The sequence below is a fragment of the Ciconia boyciana genome, chromosome 10, assembly GCF_034638445.1.
Source record: "Ciconia boyciana chromosome 10, ASM3463844v1, whole genome shotgun sequence".
NCBI lineage: Eukaryota > Metazoa > Chordata > Aves > Ciconiiformes > Ciconiidae > Ciconia > Ciconia boyciana.
The window spans coordinates 7993243-8013779 of NC_132943.1; the positions used below are offsets into that span (position 1 = coordinate 7993243).

The 20537-nt window shown below is 40.9% G+C and overlaps 1 protein-coding gene and 1 long non-coding RNA gene across 2 annotated transcripts; both read right to left on the reverse strand.

Moving 5' to 3' along the window:
• Positions 1–452: 452 nt before the first annotated feature.
• Positions 453–17313, reverse strand: UBXN4 (UBX domain protein 4). Its single transcript, XM_072874395.1, has 13 exons — positions 17182–17313; positions 10060–10162; positions 9160–9188; positions 8202–8320; positions 7443–7611; positions 6894–6996; positions 5247–5301; positions 4926–5090; positions 4011–4138; positions 2860–2962; positions 2379–2510; positions 1827–2035; positions 453–1087 (listed from the first exon to the last, which is right to left on the reverse strand). Exons 1-13 carry the CDS (start codon positions 17261–17263, stop codon positions 949–951), a joined length of 1536 nt encoding a protein of 511 aa, XP_072730496.1. The 5' UTR covers positions 17264–17313; the 3' UTR covers positions 453–948.
• LOC140657422 (uncharacterized) lies at positions 10193–17174 on the reverse strand. The gene is made up of 3 exons (XR_012044314.1): positions 14064–17174; positions 13379–13445; positions 10193–12551 (listed from the first exon to the last, which is right to left on the reverse strand). It is a non-coding gene; the product is annotated as an uncharacterized lncRNA (long non-coding RNA).
• Positions 17314–20537: the final 3224 nt, after the last annotated feature.

A 20537-nucleotide genomic window follows, 5' to 3' on the forward strand; every position in this document is an offset into this window, starting at 1 on the left:
CCTAGTACTATGCCTTCACACTTGAACAGAATGTGATACTTAATTAAATCTCCTTCAAGCAGGAATCCAAAGCAGCACAGGTCACCTGTAATATTTAGGTGTCTAACAATGAGACATGCAGTATTTGGGGTGGGGGAAGGAAGGTTGGTGTCCTTCCACACAGGAAGGACATGACCCCTCCTCCAAAATCAAAGCTTCCAGGCTCTTGCATTGTAGCCCCCTGCTACCAACACTTCCATTTTATGTGATGCAGACCCATCTTTTTTCTTCCTGAATCCAAAACGCTATTTCAGATGTGTTTTACCATATTTTAATATGAACAACTCTTGCATAAGGTTATTTAAACTGGAACAAAAAGTTTGTCTGCTATATTTTAAATTTCAGTGTATGATCCTAACTGCTTGCTTCCTTGTGACACCAGTACTTCAGAGGAACTTCACAAGAGAAGACAGTTATGTTTTCTGGAAAATAGTTTATTGAGTGCTTGGGGAATTAAAAACTACAAAGGTTTTGCTTGCAGTTGCAGAAGCAAGAAAAAAGTTAAACATAAATTAATTACCTGATTTGCTACTTGTAGTGCTTCTGAAACCCTCATTTTAATCAGTCATTGCCTACCATAACCTTTATATTAATATCTGGCCCTTTAAATTTATGTAGCAGAATATTTATAGATTAAAAAGTGCCTTTCTATGGCAGTAGGGTAATGATTATGAAAGCTGATGGAGTTTTTCAGTCTTTTTAACTCTCTGCTTCTAGGCCTCAGCTACACCCACTCGATTGTTCTGACTTAGGTGACTTTATTCCATACTCCACTACAGGAATAAGAATTAAGTAATTCAGTCAGTATAAAATAAGCCCCACTTGTCCAGAAGCTTTAGTTGACTTAGATCAAATAAGAAGAAGGAAAAAAAAAAAAAGCCAGACAGTGATTACTGCAGTTACTCAAAACTACATTTGTTGTGTAGAGTTTCCATTCCAAGTATTGTTTTCATCTTCTCCATCGTCTTGAGTCCTCAGTCTATATATTTTGCCTTCTTTTTTGAAGTCTTCCCCCCGTTTTTCCACTACTCGTTTCCTGACTGTTTGCCTAGGGTACAAATGACAGTGAGGTTTGACAGTTTCCCCTGGTAATAATTGCATTTACTGCATTCACTCCTTGTGTAAATCATGCACCCTTCCTTCTCTTATCCCCAATAACAGTTTTCTTCAGCCCTTTGTTTCCCTGGGAAGCAATACCCAGCTGAAAGTTTGTCATTTCACAGTCAAACTGACAGAATCTCGTTTCCCCTGGAAAGCACCTGTCACTGAAGCAATATGTGGCTGCTTCAGGTGAAATGGCCTCACAGCTCTCCTGGTACAGGGATCTCTCATTCTCTAGGCAACACAAAACCCTACCTGTCAAAATCAGACTTCAGTTGCTTGAGTTTCTGGTACAACCATACCATAACAATGTGACATCTAATTTTCAAAATGTTTATCTTCCGAACAGTATCAGCTCAAGTGAAGCCATTTGTAGTTACAGCTGAATTCCCTATTTATGAATGACTGCAAGACAATGCTTTTTCTACTCTGTAACTGGAAATTGAAGCAAACAATAAGGATCTTGCTTTATCACACATGTAAAAACCAGTAAATCCTAGTCAGAGCTGCCATGCAGTTCACCAGCCGCCAGGTTATCCCTTTTAACCAGATGGAAGGGTGGTGGCCAGAAACTACAAGGAGAGGGGAGCAGTTAAGAGACAGATACAGTTCAGTTCCCCACTACACGATGAAGACAATGCCAGCAAGCAGCTTGAGAAATAGCTGCCTCGAACAGTTTTGATTACCTGCTTTGCTCGATGCTGCTAGATGTTGAAGGATTTGAATGGTCTTGCTGATGAGCTGATCTCACAGTAGACTGTGAGGGGGGTGGACTGGTAAACAGGAAGTTGCTAATGAACCTCCAAACTGCTAAGAGGGGATAAAGGATTGTGCCCAAGAACTTCCACAGATCACCGCCTGAAGCCTGAACAACAGAAGTAGCAGGTCTTCCCGCCTGGTCATGAACACATAAAGCAAACCTGTCAGATACTAAAGTCGTGCTCTCGTAGACAGAGTATTTCAGACATAATTTAGAAGCAGCTCTGTAGACACAAGAGAACTCCTTTGGTTACATATTAGACAAATATCTATACCACCATTTATCTGCTCCAGAAAAAAAAATCCTTCCCCAAATCAGTCCTGGCAAAAATTAAAGGAATTTCGCAATCTGTCTTAGACACAGAAAAGACCAGAATTCAAGTCAAATATTATCATGGCCAACTAAAAGCAGCTATACAGCTGGAGTATTGCTGTTTGCAAGGAAATGACAAGCAAACCAACCAAAACCCAGCACCTACCGGCAGCAACACTACTGAAGCACTGGGTGCTAACTCTAGCTCCAGTAATTTCTTTCCATAATCTTCTTTGGTAAACTCCCTTCTGGGAAACATTGTCGCTAGTGAAAAGTTGCCGTAAGCATTACCAACCATCTGTGAAAATATAAAGAAAACATTTTATTTATAACTGTTCACTTTCAAACAACTGCAGACTTGCCAGTTGAGTATACCTTGCCATATTGACCCAAGAGTTCTGTATCAGACTATCAATCATCTTCATATAGACCAATGAAGGATTTTTCATATCTTACTACCTCTTACTAATGAAATGCTGCAGTAACACAAAGGCAGTTGGTGGTGCTGGAAAAGGCTGCTACCAAAACCCCCTTCAAATAAACAAAAGGGAAAGCAGTTGATGACAATTCCACCATGATCAACTACTGGTTGATGCTACACCAAGTTGTAATCAGCATGTAGCTGAGAAAACAAAACACCAATTTACCTGTGCAGCAAACTGCCTTGCTTCTTCCAGCCGTGCTTCAGATGGGAACTGGTTAGTAAAGGAAGATCCATCTGGGAGGCGGAACTGAATCCTGGCTATCGCACTGCAGGACATGTATCAGGGTCAGTCAGTATACAAACAGTTACAGACAAACGCTCCTGGGCCTTCAGCTTGGTAGTATTGAAATGTGGAAGAGAGGGACAGTCCTCCTACTTATGGCAGTGCAGATGGTTGTACGTTTGGATCCACACCTGATAACCACCTGCTTATATATCACAATGCATCTCCTCTGGTTTTTTATCAGAGTCCAAGACCCATCACCACTCAAACAAGGTATTTACATTAATCAAGCAAATAATTAACAAATGAATGAAATACAAACCATATTTCTTTCATGTAGCCTGTACTACTTTTGTTCATTTTTCAATAAGTTGTACTATGAGGGCATAGACATTTAAGCTGGCTTGGCAAGTAATTCTGTATTCAACTAGCTATGGCCCAGCATTACTGTTTGAGTTAACACCAACACAGGCTGTTAGTCCCGTGCTTGCCCTCTGTTCAGGGGCAGTACTAGACTCATAACTGAGTCCATAACTCCACGCAAGGTCTCTACAGGTTAGAACACTTCTTCGAACAGTAGTGTGGGCAAAGCGGGAGACAGCTCTGACCCAGACAGCTGATGAGCCCAATCAAGTCTTGCTGAATCCAAGCCAACTGCGCACACAGCAAACAGTTGTGTTGGCACCGTGCTCCCCAGCGCAGTACTAACGTTATCTAGTCATCCTGTCTAGTCATTATCTATCACATGCTCACTTTATCTAGTTCCCCACCTAGCCCCATTATACATGGTATTTAAATCAAAGATCAGACAGAAAAAGCTCTTATCTAACTAAAATAACACACAAGGAAAGGGGGTTAGTGTTTCATAATCAGGAATGTCAAAAGGATGAAAGTTATCAGAGAACATAGCTATGTAGATAGCTATGAATAAATAATATAAAAGAAAGCCAACTTTTTATGTCACTATTTAAACAGTTCAACATGGCACCAATGAATAGATTAGGATGTATATTAAATCTCTTAAAAGTTTATGTGAAGTTTCTTTACCTCTCTCCCCAAAAATATACACTTCTTTCTCTACAGGAACCCACCTTCGCTCTTTTTGAGATGCCTCTTTTCTGGCCTCTATTTCAGCCTGTTTGGCCTGAAGAGCTGCAGCTTTTGCAGCTTCTGCTTCTTCCTTCGACTTTGCAAAGCGAGCTGCTCTCTCAGCACGATCCTGTGAAAGGACCAAACAGAAACCTTACTTTTTACCATAAATTGTAGCTTAATATTAATTAAAACAGAGAGCTACTATCTGTACTCAGTACCCAACTAGGAGAAAAGACAGCAGTGCTGCGAAGAATTATTCACTGCCGAACTGCACAGCCTCGTGTCATTAGCCAAGATGACATGGTTTGCAATGAGTCACTTCATGCAATTAGTTGTTAATAGATGATCTTCCCATGCAAGTTTAACACTCCAGTGAAGATAAAGGGAAAAATCTTATGACAAGTTACATGACTACAGTTCTAAGTGTTCTAGGCCAAAAGCTAATAACAAGGAGGGATTTTAATTGTTACAAATTGTTTATATCCATATATGTACACACATATATACAAACTTAGAAAATAATCCTCGCCACCATTTCGAGATCAGTGTTTTTCTGCATGTCCTACAATTAAATATCCCCTTGCTTCTGTTACAGAACTATGCTTAAATTGCAATTATTTTTATGTTTAAATGATCGTTCTCCACTGGACTCAAGCAATGACACAAAAGTTGGTATGTTCATTCAGATAGAAAAGCTAATCACGAATATGAAAGCAGGAGCTTCATTTTATAGACAGGAAATGCTACATAAACCATAAACACAAGTTGTTACGATACAAGGCCACAGGATTCCAAACAGAAAAACAGACAATCTTTCAAAGTTTCACCGAATGAGAAAGTTTATCCTTTCAGTACACCAGTGGCCCTTGTGGGAGAGAACAGCAGCAGGCCATCTTCTAAAATGAAAAATTTACCATTGCAATCTGTTGTCTTATACGCTCTCTAGCAGCCTTCTCTTCTGCCTTTTCTCTGTTCCTTTCCTCTAACATACGTTTTGTCAATTCTTCTTCCTGTCGTCTTTTGTACTCCAACATTTCTTTGCCAGTTTTTCTCCGCTCAATTTCTTTCTTAATTTCTTTCTGAATAAACAACAGACATAAAAATTCGACCACAAAATTGCCTCGGACAAGAGTAAGACAAGACTGAAGTACATTTGTTTAAAAAGGAATTAAGCATTTATTCAAATAAGGGTACAAAAAAAACCAGTTGCAAGCGGTTTTACATTTTTTTGTTACCTGTTCTTCTTCTTTCCTTTTCTCTTCTCGTCTTTCTTCAAGCTTTTTTGTTATTCTACATTTAAGAATAAAGTGAAAAGTCTTAAAATTGCAGTATCTGTTATTAACACCCTAACATTTTAATTAAGCATTTGCAAACACTTACAGAAGAACAGAACACATGAAAATGAACAGGAACTGTAACACAGTGCTAATACCTAGTGTAACAGTCACGATTCATTCACATGCGGGTGTGCCATCCATAAAAAGACGAGGTGGTGATTCATCACCTAGTTTCCAACTTTTAATGGAGTTCTAACATATTCCTTCTGTCCTTTCCCACTCAGTCAATGAAGAATCTTACAAGTTGGTTCAACAGTAAGAATACTTAAGACATACAATAAGAAAATACTATTTATGATCTGTGGTAACAGAAACACTAAACCTCAATCTCTTCTTAGCTATTTAAGCCACCTGGTTTCTTCTGCCCATCACTTCCTAAAATGGAAAGCAAATAATATATAGCACTGACACAGATGCATATGCATCTGTCTCATCTGTCCAGAAAGGTGCCTTACAATAAGGGTTGACTTAAAAAAAACTAGTAATTTACAACGTATTTTAAATCTGGGGAAAGGGCAGGCATAACCAAACAACATGAGAAGTCAGATAATCAGAAAAATTTTGTTTATATGGTAGCTGTTTTGCTCTTTTAAAAAGAAAATAGTAATTACCACAGAGCTTTGCCTCTTTTTTCCCCTGAAAGAAATGCTGTAGACATATGCAAATACAGCATAATTTAAGATAAATGCACATTTTAGAAAGGAACTTTGGTATTTACATTGAAATATTGACTGCATTTTCTTACCAGTGTAAAAATTACACTTATTGTCCAACAACTTTGGAAGAAAACTGAAATTAAACATGGAAAATGTTTTAAAATATATTTTAGCAGTATAAATAATCCTATTTACTACTTATGTGTTACTGGTTTTAGGTAGGGTATTACAAATAGTATCAGTCTTACAGATGCTAAAAAAGTTTATACACAAAATCTTGTATTTAAAAACAATCAATTTAATGAATGAACCACATATTGAACCAGATGTTTCTGGTCACCATACTTTAAAATAGTAGAACTAGCATTGCTCATCAGACCTCATTACTGTTCACTGATCAAAACAAAAGAAGAGTCTCAGAATAGGATTCCTCTGGCTTTTTCAATATGCCTAGACTACAAACCGTTATCAAATAGACAAGAACAAAAAGAAATAAGATGGCATCTCTGTACAAAATCTAGGGTAGCACTTTATTACCCCAGTTTCAAGTGCTTTCAGTTCAATGTTTTAACTCCTTCAAAATTTTTGCAGCAAATGTCTGTATCCAAGTTATATCACAGTAAGGAGAACATCTTTAGTTTTCCAGATCACCCTTTTCTTTCAGAGTACATGAGAAATTAGATTAATTTAAAAGCTGTTTTTGTATCAATCCTAGTATTGTCACAGACTTCTAAACAAAAATAAGACCACGTGTTTGCCAAATGATAACAGAATAAGCACCAAAAATCCTGTAATTAAGCCTGCTTCTTAAAAAAAAACAACAAAAAACAAAACCGCCTCCTGAGAAACAAACACAACACATTAGGGAAGTCTGTAAAAGAAGACTTACCTTTCTACTTTGAGTGTAAGATCATTCACAGGCTGAGCATTGCTCACTTGCTCATCTGAAGAATTAGCTGCTTCCTGGCTTACTTGACCTGAATTTGCTCCATCTTCAAGTGATTTACAAGAAAGTAATGCATAAGAGAAAAATAAAAGGTATATTTCTTACCATAAAAAAACTATTATGCTCATTGTTAGCAACTAGGATATCTCAGGGAGATACGAGGTTCTGCTATTTAGACTCCCCCCCCCCCCCCCCCCCAGTTTGGTTTCAGGTTACTAGCCCAAATAAACTTTTTAAATTGAATCCTTTTTCAAGAAAGCATACACAATTTTTATTGTATTATAAACCATAGATTTCTCACTCATTAAAACTGAGCAGGAATGACAAGCTATTCTTCTGTCTAGACTTGCAAGAAGCATTCTGGGATACCCAAGTTTTTCCTCAACAAGTCCACTCAATATATTGCCTTTTATATACCATCATATTAACAACTTAAGAAAAGGAAAACTCTTTCAAAAGCAAATTATGTAGCATTTGTGTAAAAATACTAACCATTACCAGCAGAAGGTCTTACTGTCTCAGTCATAACAGACTCAGGAGAGTCACAAAACTCTACTGCTCTGGATTGCATATTTTCTGGAGCACCATCAGACTGAGAGGAGGGACAGGGAGCAGATGACTGACTTCCATCTTCCAAAGGCTGCCCTTTTACTGTGTGCATCTAAAAAATTGGGGAAAAACCCCAAGACTATGAAACTTTGAATATTTTCCACAGGTTCAAAGGTCAAGACTAAACTGTTTTTGGAGAATCAGTTCTATTTAAAATATAAAACTAAAATTATCACATATTGTTGAGTATGATGCAATCACACATTTCATATTTTTTGCTAATTGTAGTCTTACACTTGAAATCAAAGTGATAAAGCTATCTACATTTATATTATGTTCCATAGCATAATTTTACAAATCCACATTACAAAACAATAGTACAAAATCACGAATGAACTGAAAGAGTAATCAGTATGTCATTCCAGTTTAGAGTTCTTGACATATTTCTTCAACACTGTAGGTGTTGCACAGATGATCCAAAAATCTGTGAAACAAAAAAATAACGTAGCACTTCTGCACAGTGCTTTCCAACCTGTTCAATTTGCATACCGAATTTAAGTTTGCAGATTTTGTTGTTGGAAGGATATAGAACCAGTAATTCATGCTTCCCCAAGGCACATGCTAAGGGCCTGGGACATCTGTCTTGAGCATGTGAGCACACCCAACTCAATCCAAAAGACCCAGTCTCTTAGCAAGGGTTACCTGTTTAACTTTATGGATTCTGGTAACAAGCTCTTCAACAGAAACGCTGCCAGCAATTACTTCCAAAGGGATTCCATTGTCTCCTATAAAAAAACTCGATGGAACACACACTACAGGATCTGCATAGCAACAGTTAAGGGCAACAAGCGACAAAAGTTTATAAAGTAACTCTAAAAGGAAAAGGAGAAGTCCTTCCTACAGAACCTTCTAGCACAATACTCTATCTCCACCTGGTTCCCAGTAGTCAGTGCCAAGGGAGGAAGAAAAAAAGACGCTAACGAAAAATACTGGAAAACATTACATACAACTGATTAGTATTTCTTCTTTTCTTTGAAATGGTTTAAGCCAAAATATTTTTCTCCAATACACACATATCCGACAGCCAATTACGCTTTGACTTGAAAGATTTTGTTTTAGTGTGGGACAACATCTTATGTAGACAATAATGAATTCTTTACAGCATTAAGAAAATCCAGGTTAAGGTACTGAATTCCCTTTCTCAGCATCACACAGAATTCCTGAGCTATATACAGCGACCTACTTAAGGTAGGCAGACGTTTATCTAACTTCATACCTGTGTATGAAGAACCCCGTCCACTACTTGTTCTTCCTCCTCTGTAACTCTGAACTCCAGCTAATAATTTAAAGCATTGCTTGTTTGTTTTCTAATGCTGATTAGTAATACCAGTGGGTTATTTTGTTTACATAAAGCTTTGGATAATTTTCTCTTTGGAGAATTACACAGTATTAACATTTAAAGAAACCAACTTGTTCACTTTCTCTAAGAACTGTCAGTAAGTTGAATACATAGATGGTATCTTTTAACTACACAGTTTATTGCATATTTTTGTGCCATAAGAAGTATTTTTAAAAACGTTGCTTGTAAATGTTTGTCTTAAGAACAGTATGAACTTGTCTGTAATCATCATGTAGCATCTAAACTGATCTCAAAGGATACAAATTTGAGAAAACTGCAGGCATGCTTCACTGTTTAAAAGAAAAGATTCATTTAGGAGGAGCAATCACTTTGCAACAACTTCAGATTAAGTCTTTCATCATAAAAATAACTGTCCTAATACCACACACAAAACTATTTAAATACTTGAGAGAACACTAAAAGGAAATTTGCACTGCATCTTCTCATTAACGTTTTGCATAAGTGTTGACATGCTGACAATCCCTGGTTATCACAGTTGACTACGTAAGATTTAGGGAAACAGTGCTAAGAAGCAATTCAGGAAAAAGAGATCTAGTCTATTGACTGCAGATAATACAGTAAGTCTAATAAAATGTCTATAGAGCACTTCAAAGTAATACCATTTTGGGAAATGTCAATGCACTTTCTGCACATGGACTGGAACACTTAAACATAACAAAAATAACTGAGTAATTTACCCAGGAACTTCAATGCTTCTCTATTCTATGTGTTACAATAGACACAAACACATTTTCTCCGGGGCTTTACAGATTTTTATCTTTCTGAATTCATTAAAGTTTTAAAATTCATTGTATAACTTGGCAAATCACGAACTGCCTCAAGAGTACTTGCATTTTGATTCCAGCTTTTTACCTAACTTTTGTGTCTCTTCCTTTTGAAAAAGGACAACCTCAAGCATTCTTTTACTAGTACTGAAATACAGTCCGAAATACGCAATGAATATTCTGCAGAACACAACAGTAAATTTGGAAATTTTGAATTTTCTCAGGCTCTAGTGGCTTCAGGAGTACTGAATTCACTTATACTCTGGAACCTTGTATTTAGACTACCTCCAAATCAGGCGAGGACTCCAAAAGCCTCTTACTCTCATCATCATCAATGAAAGATTGTATAAGAGACAGAATTAGAATAGGATCAAACCTTTTGGTGTCAATTTTAATAGCAACAAAACCATCTGAGGCAGCTTCAGTCACCTTCTTATCTTCCCACCTTGCAGCCATCTCAGTAGATTGTTCATCCTCACCTGCAAGATACAGCACACACGTGAAGCTAAACCGACCACAAATTACTGCTTCTGGTCTGATTTTAGCTTTGCTTCAATTGCTTGAAATCACCTTTGAAAGACACTCTCATGATTATTTTCAAAACAGTTTATGATTTTTTTTTTTTAATAATCTGGAGACAACTCACTCCAGCTGATTCGCCTTGCTAACATGTCAAAAACCTAACGTACCAAAAATCGTTCCAAGCCAGCAAGCATGTAGCTTTCAGGGTCATTCAATTGCACGGTGAGCTGGTCCAAGGGAGCAGAAGGGACTGGACCACACAGATGGAACAGAGACACCGGAACTGGAGGTGATGGCGAGTCCGAAGATTGGCTTGATCGCATCATCTAATTGCACAACCACTGAAGGGCCTCATTTTCGTGTTACAAGGAGTATGCTTATGCTTTGATATGGTGCTTATACTCTCACAATACGCAAGCAGAGCCCGCAGCACAGAGCAAACCATTGTTTCTTCCTGACAATAAGCTTGACCTGCTAACATGCTAAAACTATCCACTGCTTACCCCTCATTATAAATTTAATTGCATATTGGTACACCAGCTGCTCATGGGTAAAACTATACTTTCCACTCCTTGTAAATACGTAATTCAGCAGACAAGGTTTCAGTCTGATGTTGTTAAAAAAACAAAACCACAAACCAAGCAATATTTATTTGCAGGATTATTTGTAACTTAGTTTTGTATTCCAGTTCCTGACACGAACAGTAACAGCAGGAGTGGAGGAAAAGGAGTGAGGAGCACAGAGGAAGAATAACAGTAGAAGAGGAGCTACTTAAGTAAGGGAAACTGAAAAGGTGCTCTGGGGCCACAGATTCAAAAGTGTGATTTTAATCAGATGAAACACATCAATCATACATTTATCTTGCAAAGCACTGGTTTAGTAAGGATGTGGGTTAATAAATAGATTCCGATTAATATTAACCATCTTTCAACAAGTAAACTGGCCTGCAACCATTTGTTTATCTTCAATCTGTATTACTTCCTAGCAGCTTGGAATCGACTGTACTCTTGAGGAAGAATTTGAGTCACAAGTATGGAAGTATAGTAGTCTATTATGCAATGACAACAACAAACCATTTGTTTGTTTCATCCTAGTTGCCATTTCATACAGTGTTTTTTACTTGTTAAAGATCAGGAGTTATATGTGGAATCCCCTGGTGAAGCATTGCTGCCTTAAGGCCATGACTGGCCACAATGCTTCTCAGAGACACAAGTATCAAAAATATACCGATTTTGGAAAAGTGTTTTCCAACCATATGTATTGATTCTTCCCTAGAAGTACTGGAACAAGTAAGAAAGTATTCATCTCTATTACTATTATTCTACATAAGCAAGTAAATATTTAGGATATTTTATGTAGGAACCTTTCCTCTTCCTTTAAGTGCAGTGCTTCCAACTGTGGTCAATGGATGCAGCTGTTCTGTCAAGAGTGGTTCGGCCTCCTCCCCTATTTCCAAATGCTCAGACAGCTGCTTCACCACACACACTTTTTCAAAAGGACATGTGCTCATCCCATTAGGCTACTAAAAATATCTAAATACTTGCCTAACACTAACTTTTCCATACAAACAACTGCTGTAGAAAAAGAATGCTGAAAGACACAAACAGGTCAGACTGTTCACAGTACAGTCTCTGGGAGATGTGACCCATGAATGAAAGTGCTGATAACTCACATTTTATAAAGCCCTATGCCATGAAGCACAGTTTAATATTGTGACTACCCACAGAATAGATTCTTATTCTCATCCATCTTTTTGTTTTGATAACCCTTTCTCATTTGGGGGTTAAGGTTCATTTATTACAGTTTTGCAGTAGTAATTACATCCTGAAATGAAAACTTCCAGGTCACAGGAAAAGCATCAGAAGAGTCAAGAGGTCACGCTGAACAGAACTTGACATAATTCATAACACTGCTAAACACTGAGCTATCACAACCACCTCAGAATTCTAATTCCCAAGACTCTCAGATTTCTTATGTTTCTCAAAAAAAAGCATCCCTTTATTTCACTTAGTGGCAAACACACACCTGTACACAATTCTCAGTCGCACTTGCGAATCTTACATTTGGTCAGGTAAATTTAGATATCCACATCGGAAAAATGTATCCATCATTTCTCAAGTGATTCAGCTAATTGGAACAGACTCTTTTTCTGCAACGATTTAGTTCCTGTATGAGGAACTTATTCAAAACCATCACAGGTTGTCAAATGTCTTGAATTCCCCTATTCCTCAGCACGCTGTCATCAGGGAAAGGTGGTTTCCGTTCAAGAAGAAGAGAGACAAGCCCAGCTGACTGCTCTATGTCCAACATTTCGTAACTACTCAGTAAGAGTAAGGATTGCCCATTCTGGAAATGACAGAAAGCCAGGACATGAAGCAGTTCACCTCCTCCTCCCTTGCATTATTTCACATATTTAACTTGAAGAGTGCTTTGATACAGCTTGGATATAAAGCACTAACAAATGGCTTGTTGATTTCAAAACAGTGTTTTGTAAAAAAAAAAAAAAAATCTAAAAATAAAGTTATGAACAAAGGAAGGAGTGTTTCTACAAACATCTCTAAAGAGACACACAAACATTTTAGCTTGAAGGTTTTTTTCTTCTCCTCTCCCCCGCCCCCCTTCATTTTTCTCTTCTGAAAAGCACTTCTTATGAGTGGCCTAGCACTTCCATGATCAGAACATGTCTAACTTTTAGAAAGAATAATCTTAAACACCTCAATAACTTTTGGAAAGAATAATCTTAAATGCCTCAGAACAGAGGCTGCCTCTGAGGAGGTTTCATATCAAATGAACAATAAACTTTATATTAATAACTCAAAATGTGAAAGGAGCTTTCTAACTCTGCAGGCTACAAAGCCATCTACAGAACAGCTACCAGCAAGATACCAGAGACATTCACCAGACCTGTTTCAGTATCAGGAACACTTTTTCCCTGTGCAGCAGCAGAACCTACTAGAAATTATTTGATGCCACAGAGTAACTCTTCTGCTCCTCAAACACAATTCCTTGCTTTGTGTGTGTGTGCAGAAGCCTCTAATCTAATACCTCACCTTAATATTTTAAAATGAGTTTTGTAAGGCAGACATGCTTCACCTCATGCTCCCTGAAGAGTACGGAGCAACCCCTTTTATTGCAGCTTCTTATGAATTCAAGAGGATCTTTAATACACTTACAGAACTGCATCACCAGAATATGCCGTGAAGGTTTTAAAAACGGAACTAAAAAATGTCAGAATGATAGCTGCAAACAAGAACATTAAAGAAAAAAACTGGTTGAACAACATGCAATTGCAGTCACAAACACCACCTCATTGTTAAGATAAATAGCCACATTATTCCTTGCTTGACTGGAAAATATTCTAGAAACAGAAAGAATAATCCAGTTCTTCATTTTGCAGTGCTTGTTCAGAGAAGTGCAGTGAAGAGGGAGAGAGGGACAGACAGATGGTAGGAGAAACCAAACGGAGTTGGACCTACCAGAATTCACTAATTTTTGCCAAGGGTCTATCTAATAGCTATCCTCCACATTGGCCACCCTAAAATTACAGTTAATTTATATTTTCTGTTTCTCTAATTTTTTTCCATTACTAATTTTTTGTCCCCATATACATTATTGAATGAAGTGTACAAAAGAAAAAAGAAACACTGAACACTTCTGAAAGCATGTTTTCCTGCTCAGAAAGCTGCTTTCAAATGCTTGTCTCCGGTGTCTATGGGCAAGCGTGTAGTGTGAAGACTCAAAGCTACCATCACCACCAACTGTGCAGTTTTAAACATGGATCTACCCAAACAACAAACCCAATCACTGCCAGCATAAAAACAGACCATTCTTTTAGCACTCTGCATCCTTCAAACACACCTGCTTCCACACACGGTGAGAAAGTACGTTCTTGGGCTTCCCAATTCCCATTCCTGGCAGGCATAACAGAACTGCTCCGCGACCAGCTCCGTCGCAGGTCAGCTGCCCTGATCCCACTGTTCCTAGGGTAGATCAGAACCAGGCAGAACTCTCCAACTCTTTCACTTTGGAGATATGCCTGCCCAAAGTAACATTCCCCCTTTTTCAGGGCTCACAAGAACAAGCAAAACAAAACAAATCAAATCCTTACAGCGTACTACAATGTCAAAGCTCAGTTACATCCTTGCAATCATATATTTATCTCCAGTCGGTATATCTACATATTCCTACATCCAACTAGTTCACATTCACATCTGAAAGAAACAGCCAGTTTTGTGTACAATTTTAGTTTCATGAAATATACAGATGTATCAAGTTCAAAATACTCATAGGTACTGAATTACTATTAAAAAAAAAAAATCTTTGTGGCGGGTTAACTTTGGCTGGATGCCAGGTGCCCACCAAGCCACTCTATCACTCCCCTCCTCAGCTGGACAGGGGAGAGAAAATATAATGAAAGGCTCATGGGTCAAGATAAGGACAGGGAGACTTCACTCAGCACTTACTGTCACAGGCAAAACAGACTTGACTTGGGGAAATTAATTTAAGATATTGCCAATCAAAAGTCAGAGTAGGATCATGAGAAATAAAAACAAATCTTAAAACACCTTTCCCCCACCCCTCCCTTCTTCCCAGGTTCAACTTCACTCCCAATTTCTCCACCTCCTCCCCCCGAGGGACGCAGGGGGACGGGGAATGGGGGTTGTGGTCAGTTCATCACACGTTGTCTCTGCCGCTCCTTCCTCCTCACGGGGAGGACTCCTCATGCTCTTCCCCTGCTCCAGTGTGGGGTCCCTCCCACGAGAGACAGTCCTCCATGAACTTCTCCAACATGAGTCCTTCCCACGGGCTACAGTTCTTCACAAACTGCTCCAGCGCGGGTCCCTTCCACGGGGTGCAGTCCTTCAGGAACAGACTGCTCCAGCGTGGGGCCCCCGTGGGGTCACAGGTCCTGCCAGCAAACCTGCTCCAGTGTGGGCTCCTCTCGCCACAGGTCCTGCCAGGAGCCTGCTCCAGCACAGGCCTCCCACGGGGGGCTCATGGCCTCCTTCGGGCACCCACCTGCTCCGGCGTGGGGTCCTCCATGGGCTGCAGTGGGTATCTGCTCCACCGTGGACCTCCATGGGCTGCAGGGGACAGCCTGCCTCACCATGGTCTGCACCACAGCTGCAGGGGAATCTCTGCTCTGGCCCCTGGAGCACCTCCTCCCCCTCCTTCTTCACTGACCCTGGTGTCTGCAGGGTTGTTCCTCTCGCACATTCTCACTCCTCTCTCCAGCTGCAACTGCTGTTGTGCAGCAACTTTTCCCCCTTCTTAAATACGTTATCCCAGAGGTGCTACCACCATCGCTGATGGGCTTGGCCTTGGCCAGCGGCGGGTCTGTCTTGGAGCCGGCTGGCATTGGCTCTGTCAGACACGGGGGAAGCTTCTAGCAGCTTCTGACAGAAGCCACCCCTGTAGCCCCCCGGTACCAAAACCTTGCCACGCAAACCCAATACGGAGCACTTGAAACATCCAAGAAATTTAGGAGAAAACTTTTAACCCTGAGTAGTAGCTGAGGGGAAGATCAGCCTTTAACCAAGTTACAGCACATTATGTTTCACAGATGAAGATATCAAGTGCTGCAAAACACCTGTGTCAGGAAGTTTCTTATTGTTTACCACCTGGCTTTCCATTTAGTTTTATATAGCTACGATCATCTCATTATTGACTATGAAGGCAGAGAGCTATCAGGTAGGCGCTGTAGGTAAACACACTGAAGTATGTTTACAAAAAAATACATTTTAAAAAATTCAATGGTAAAAGGCTTTCACGTCACAGCACCCACCTGCCATCATGATTCGTTGGCTTTAAAATGCTGCCTTAAAGCCTGCATACGCTACCCAACCCTTCCTCCAACACCAACACAGCATGTTGTGAGCTGAAATGATCTAGATTTCTAACAGTATGTTTACTACCCAGTAGAAAATGCTGTTCTCCAAGTATAAGGAGAGTTGTGTCAACAAAGGAACTTAACTACACTTTACTTTTCTGTTCACATCCCCTTTGGGAGTGAACTTGAACTCCTTGAAGTTAAGTGAATCCCATGGTTCAATAATTCTTCAGGGAACAACACTAGTCACATGTTTAGCATGGTTGTTTTTTCATGAGGCATCTGAAAAACTTCAAGCCACAAGCACTTAAGGCAATAGGAAAAAAAAACAACATACACACAGACATAAAAACACAAGAAGAAAGCTGAAGAGCCTGCCTAGTGTCCTCCTTTCCCTTTACCCATTCTTATTTTTCCAGACAGAAAGGCAACGTACACAAAACAATGTGAGTTTCTATAGGTTTCAGTTGCCATTCAGTTACAGAACAAACACTATAGGTAACTCGAAAGAAAAAGGACACTATACACAAACAGCTAAGAAAGTTACAAGAGTAAGAACTGAATGCAGGCTTATGCAAGAACATAACGAAGGGAAAAGCGGAACATTGAAACAACTAATTTCACCGCCTCGAGCCGTGCGTAAAGCCACAATACACCATAACAAGGGCAAGGCCAGGGGGCTGGGACACCTCTACAGCAGGCCACGCACCGCCGGGCCGGGCAGCAGGGACTGGTACTGACACAGCAGAAATCACGGCACGGCGGGAGGGGGAGGCGGGGAAGCAACAGCTGGCGAAGGCGCTGCGGAGCCTCCGGCAAGCTCCGCCCGCGGGCGAGCGGACGAGCAGCGCCGGCTGACAGGGCCGCGGGCAGGCTGGGCCCGCTCGCAGGGGGGAGGCTGCGGGCAGCGGCACCCCACAGGGCAGCGGGCAGGCCGGGAACTGCGGTCGGCTCGGGCGCCGCCGGAGCCTGGGGCCGTCCCGGCCGGCCTCAGGGACGACACAGCAGCCCAGAGGCCTGCCTGAGCGGCGGCTGCTCACGACCGCCTCCGGACACGGCGGCTACGCGGCCGCAGGCGCTGTGTCAGCGCGGGGGCGGGCAAGACCCGGCGCCCAGCACCGCCCTCCCACCCCGGCCGGGCCGTACCTGACACGAACACGACGAAGACCGAGCTCTGCTGCTTAGCGGCGGCGATGGCGGCCGGGATGGAGCCGCCGAACCACATCATGGTACCGCCGGCCCCGGGCGCTGCGAGCCGCCGCCAGGCGCATGCGCCGTCGCACCCGCACAGACGGCTAGTCGCGCGCGTGCGCCGGCGGCCGCGGCCCAACGTCGCCTTCTGATTGGCGTCTGCGCGCGGCGCGCGCCCGCCCTCGGCCACGCGCGGGGTGGCGGAAGATTCGCCTCGGCCGGGCGCCATCTTGGGGACTCGGTGCCTCGCGTGTTTCCACGGCAGTGCCTCGCCCCGCGCTGTGTCCCGCCGCAAAATGGCTGAGGCAGGTTCGGGACAGCAGCAGGGAGAAAGGGGCCCACGCACCCAGGGTGCGCCTTGTGCACCCCAGGGTCTGTGGTGAGGGGCTGTAAGGACAGGATGGCCACAGTTAACCCTGGCCTGAGCATCCACCGTGGGAAGGTCCAGGGGTGTGACGGAGGGGAAAAATGATGGAGATGGTAACTGTTTGACAGAAATCCATGCTCAATATGTCAAAAAGTAGAGAGCGTGGCATGCACAGATCCTCCATGAGTGGCAGGAGGTGAGGCCAGGACATCCTCCATGCTCCCCGGTGAGCCAGGCTGCATGAGGGACTGGGACGGCATGGCCGTCCCACAGTGGGGCATGCTGTTTCACAGCACAGCCTTGGTGGGGGTGCAGCCAGCAAAGGCAGTCAGTCTCTTTGATGGACATTTCACAGTAACAAGGACAGGACAATTTCTTTCAAGTGCCCTGATGATAACATTTTGGAAAAAATGCTGCACTTAAGTTTTTCTGAAACACAATTGGGACTGTGACTATGTATGCTGGGTAACTATTGCTGAGGCAGATATTGCCAAATATTTGAAGGCCAAAAAATACACAGTCTCTCAGCCTTTTCACTGTTGTACTTTGTGCAACCTGGAGTTTAATTAGAAAAGTCAGTGGATAATGACAACTAAAAAACCTACAAAGCTATAGTCAAAAGAGGCAAATCAATGTTAACAACAATATACAAAAATTGTTTTACCTCTCTCGAGATGCAGCATGTGGAAAACATGTCACACTAATCGTGCTCACTGGGTGAGCTTTGCATACACGTATTGTGCTTCTGCAAGTTTCTGAAGTAACTGTCAGAACACTATAGCTTTCCTGCTGAGATGGTATTTTTTAATATTTTCTTTCTTCATGGTACAAAACAGATTTAAGAACAATGCCAATGGTTGGATGGTATTAAATTAAACTATAAATTTTTTGGAGATGAACAAAAAGACATCTCTGTTATGCATGTGCGTATAGAGGAAGAGGTTAGGTTGTAACGTATATTAGTATCTTAAGCTCTATGAAGAATTTGGATGTGTTGCACTAATTCTCATAGCATTCCCAACAGCTGTAGTTTGCATTTATTGCACCTCATTTGAAACCCTAAGTTGGAAGCTGAATTGCATGAGAAGGGTGAGTGAAGTGTTGAACACTGTATTTTTTTGAAATTATTTTGCAAATACAATTTTCAAAAATTTCTATGCCACTTCAAGCAAGGAAGAAATTTTGTTTAAACATAAAAGTGGAAGGGCTTACTAATGACTGGATAGATAACTTTTGTGAGGGTGTACAATCTTTGCCATCATTAGGAACTATTTATATTACATTCTCAAATGATTACAATTTTAGAAGTATGATTCTTTAACTGTAGAGTCACTGAGTTGCTGCCGTTGCACGTGCCTCTGCTGCTAGAATTAATCTGAGAGCCCCTAGAGCAGGCGTCCATGGGAGACAGCGGAGGTCTTCAATTTGTAGGCCTAGGAAAAGGGAGGGGTAACTAGTAAGTAGAAAGTTCTATTGAGAAATAAGAAAAAATAATTTGAAGCTGAAGCATTACCCGGAATTCAGTTCCCTGGTGTGCTGACAAGTCCCTGGCTGACTTGGACAAATTGCTTTATACGTAGGGAACATTTGTAAGGCACAACAGAGAGATCAAGTTGGGGACGGGGTGGAGAGAGAGAGACTGTGTGTGTACACACACACGAACCACAGAGACAAGGAAAACTGTACATGGATCAGGATAACTTCCCAAGCCTTTCCTTTTACACCATTTTGAAAGGGTTCTCCCACATCCAGCCTGCTTCCCAAATTGCTTGTAATCACATTTTGTGAGGTCTGAGGAAGCCTCAATCCACCTCTAGAGAATTCACTATTGCAAGTCTAAGACTCTTCAGAACATACGGAGACAAATTTGACTGAAATTACATCTATTACTCTTGTAGAAATGTCAGCTAGTTTGTTAAAATGAACACACAAAACCAAATTCAGCAATCAGTATGGGAAACAACGCGAGACAGTCATTTACATTTTAAGAGATTAATTTCCCCCCCCAAAAACAGCACAGATCTACTTGGATTAAAAAGGAAAATATTTTTATTAGTCAATTACTTTTAAAAATTGCACTATTGCTTCACACTAATCAATGGTTCATTAACAAATCAAAGTATCAGTTTAAGCCAAGTAAAAAGGCAACAAATTTGAGTAAACATGGAGACAAGCTCTGGTGTATTTCCTAATGTGTATAAATCAATGTGATAGACTATCATAGCACACTTAATAATGCTGTTTCTTAGTGTAACTGATTTGGACACCATAAGGGTGGCAAGGCTGTGCTGCATACCAATCTCCCTAATTAACCCTACAACTAGTGCATAAGATAAGGTATTAGAAAGAAGCAGAGTGCCAGTGTCTCCCCTCTCAAGTTCAAACCGAGGTCATCTGTAATTCAAGTATGATGTGCAATATTGCTGCCTTTTTTTTTTTTTTTTTTAAAGTTAGCTGTCAAGTAATTTTGGGAAACCAAATGTAACTGATCACTTAGGGTTGAAGCTAGTCCATATTGCAGCCAGCTTCTAGCATGCCTTCCACCTCTGTTGCACCCATGTCTGAAAAATCTCACTTCTGTCAGCAAGGTGTATTATCATCAATCCTTAGTCTAACTCAGATTCTCAGTTAACTGGGGCATGGGAACTGAATTAAGAATAAACCTCACTGTTAAGCATTATCCACAGCAGCACAGTTTATTTTTATAATTTATACCATTTTAAAAGCATACAACTATCAGCAACATACAGATTTTCCTATATAGCTCTTTGGTTTACAGCACTAGTCTATCTGACATTCAAGTTTCTCTTCAGAGGTGCAGAAACAGTTAATTACAGTTGCATGCATCCCATATAATGACTAGGCTCGTGTGCTTTGCCAGTAAGACTGAAACATGAAAAAAAGCAGTAAACACTAAAGTGTTTGTGCCCTGGACCAGATTTTA

Coding starts and splice junctions, on each gene's coding strand:
- UBXN4 (XM_072874395.1), bottom strand. CDS start 17,263: ATGATGTGGTTCGGCGGCTCCATCCCGGCCGCCATCGCCGCCGCTAAG. Junction 10,163..17,181: donor CTTCGTCGTGTTCGTGTCAG/GTACGGCCCGGC, acceptor TGTATCTTGCAG/GTGAGGATGAACAATCTACT. Junction 7,612..8,201: donor GAATCCATAAAGTTAAACAG/GTAACCCTTGCT, acceptor CCAATTTTTTAG/ATGCACACAGTAAAAGGGCA.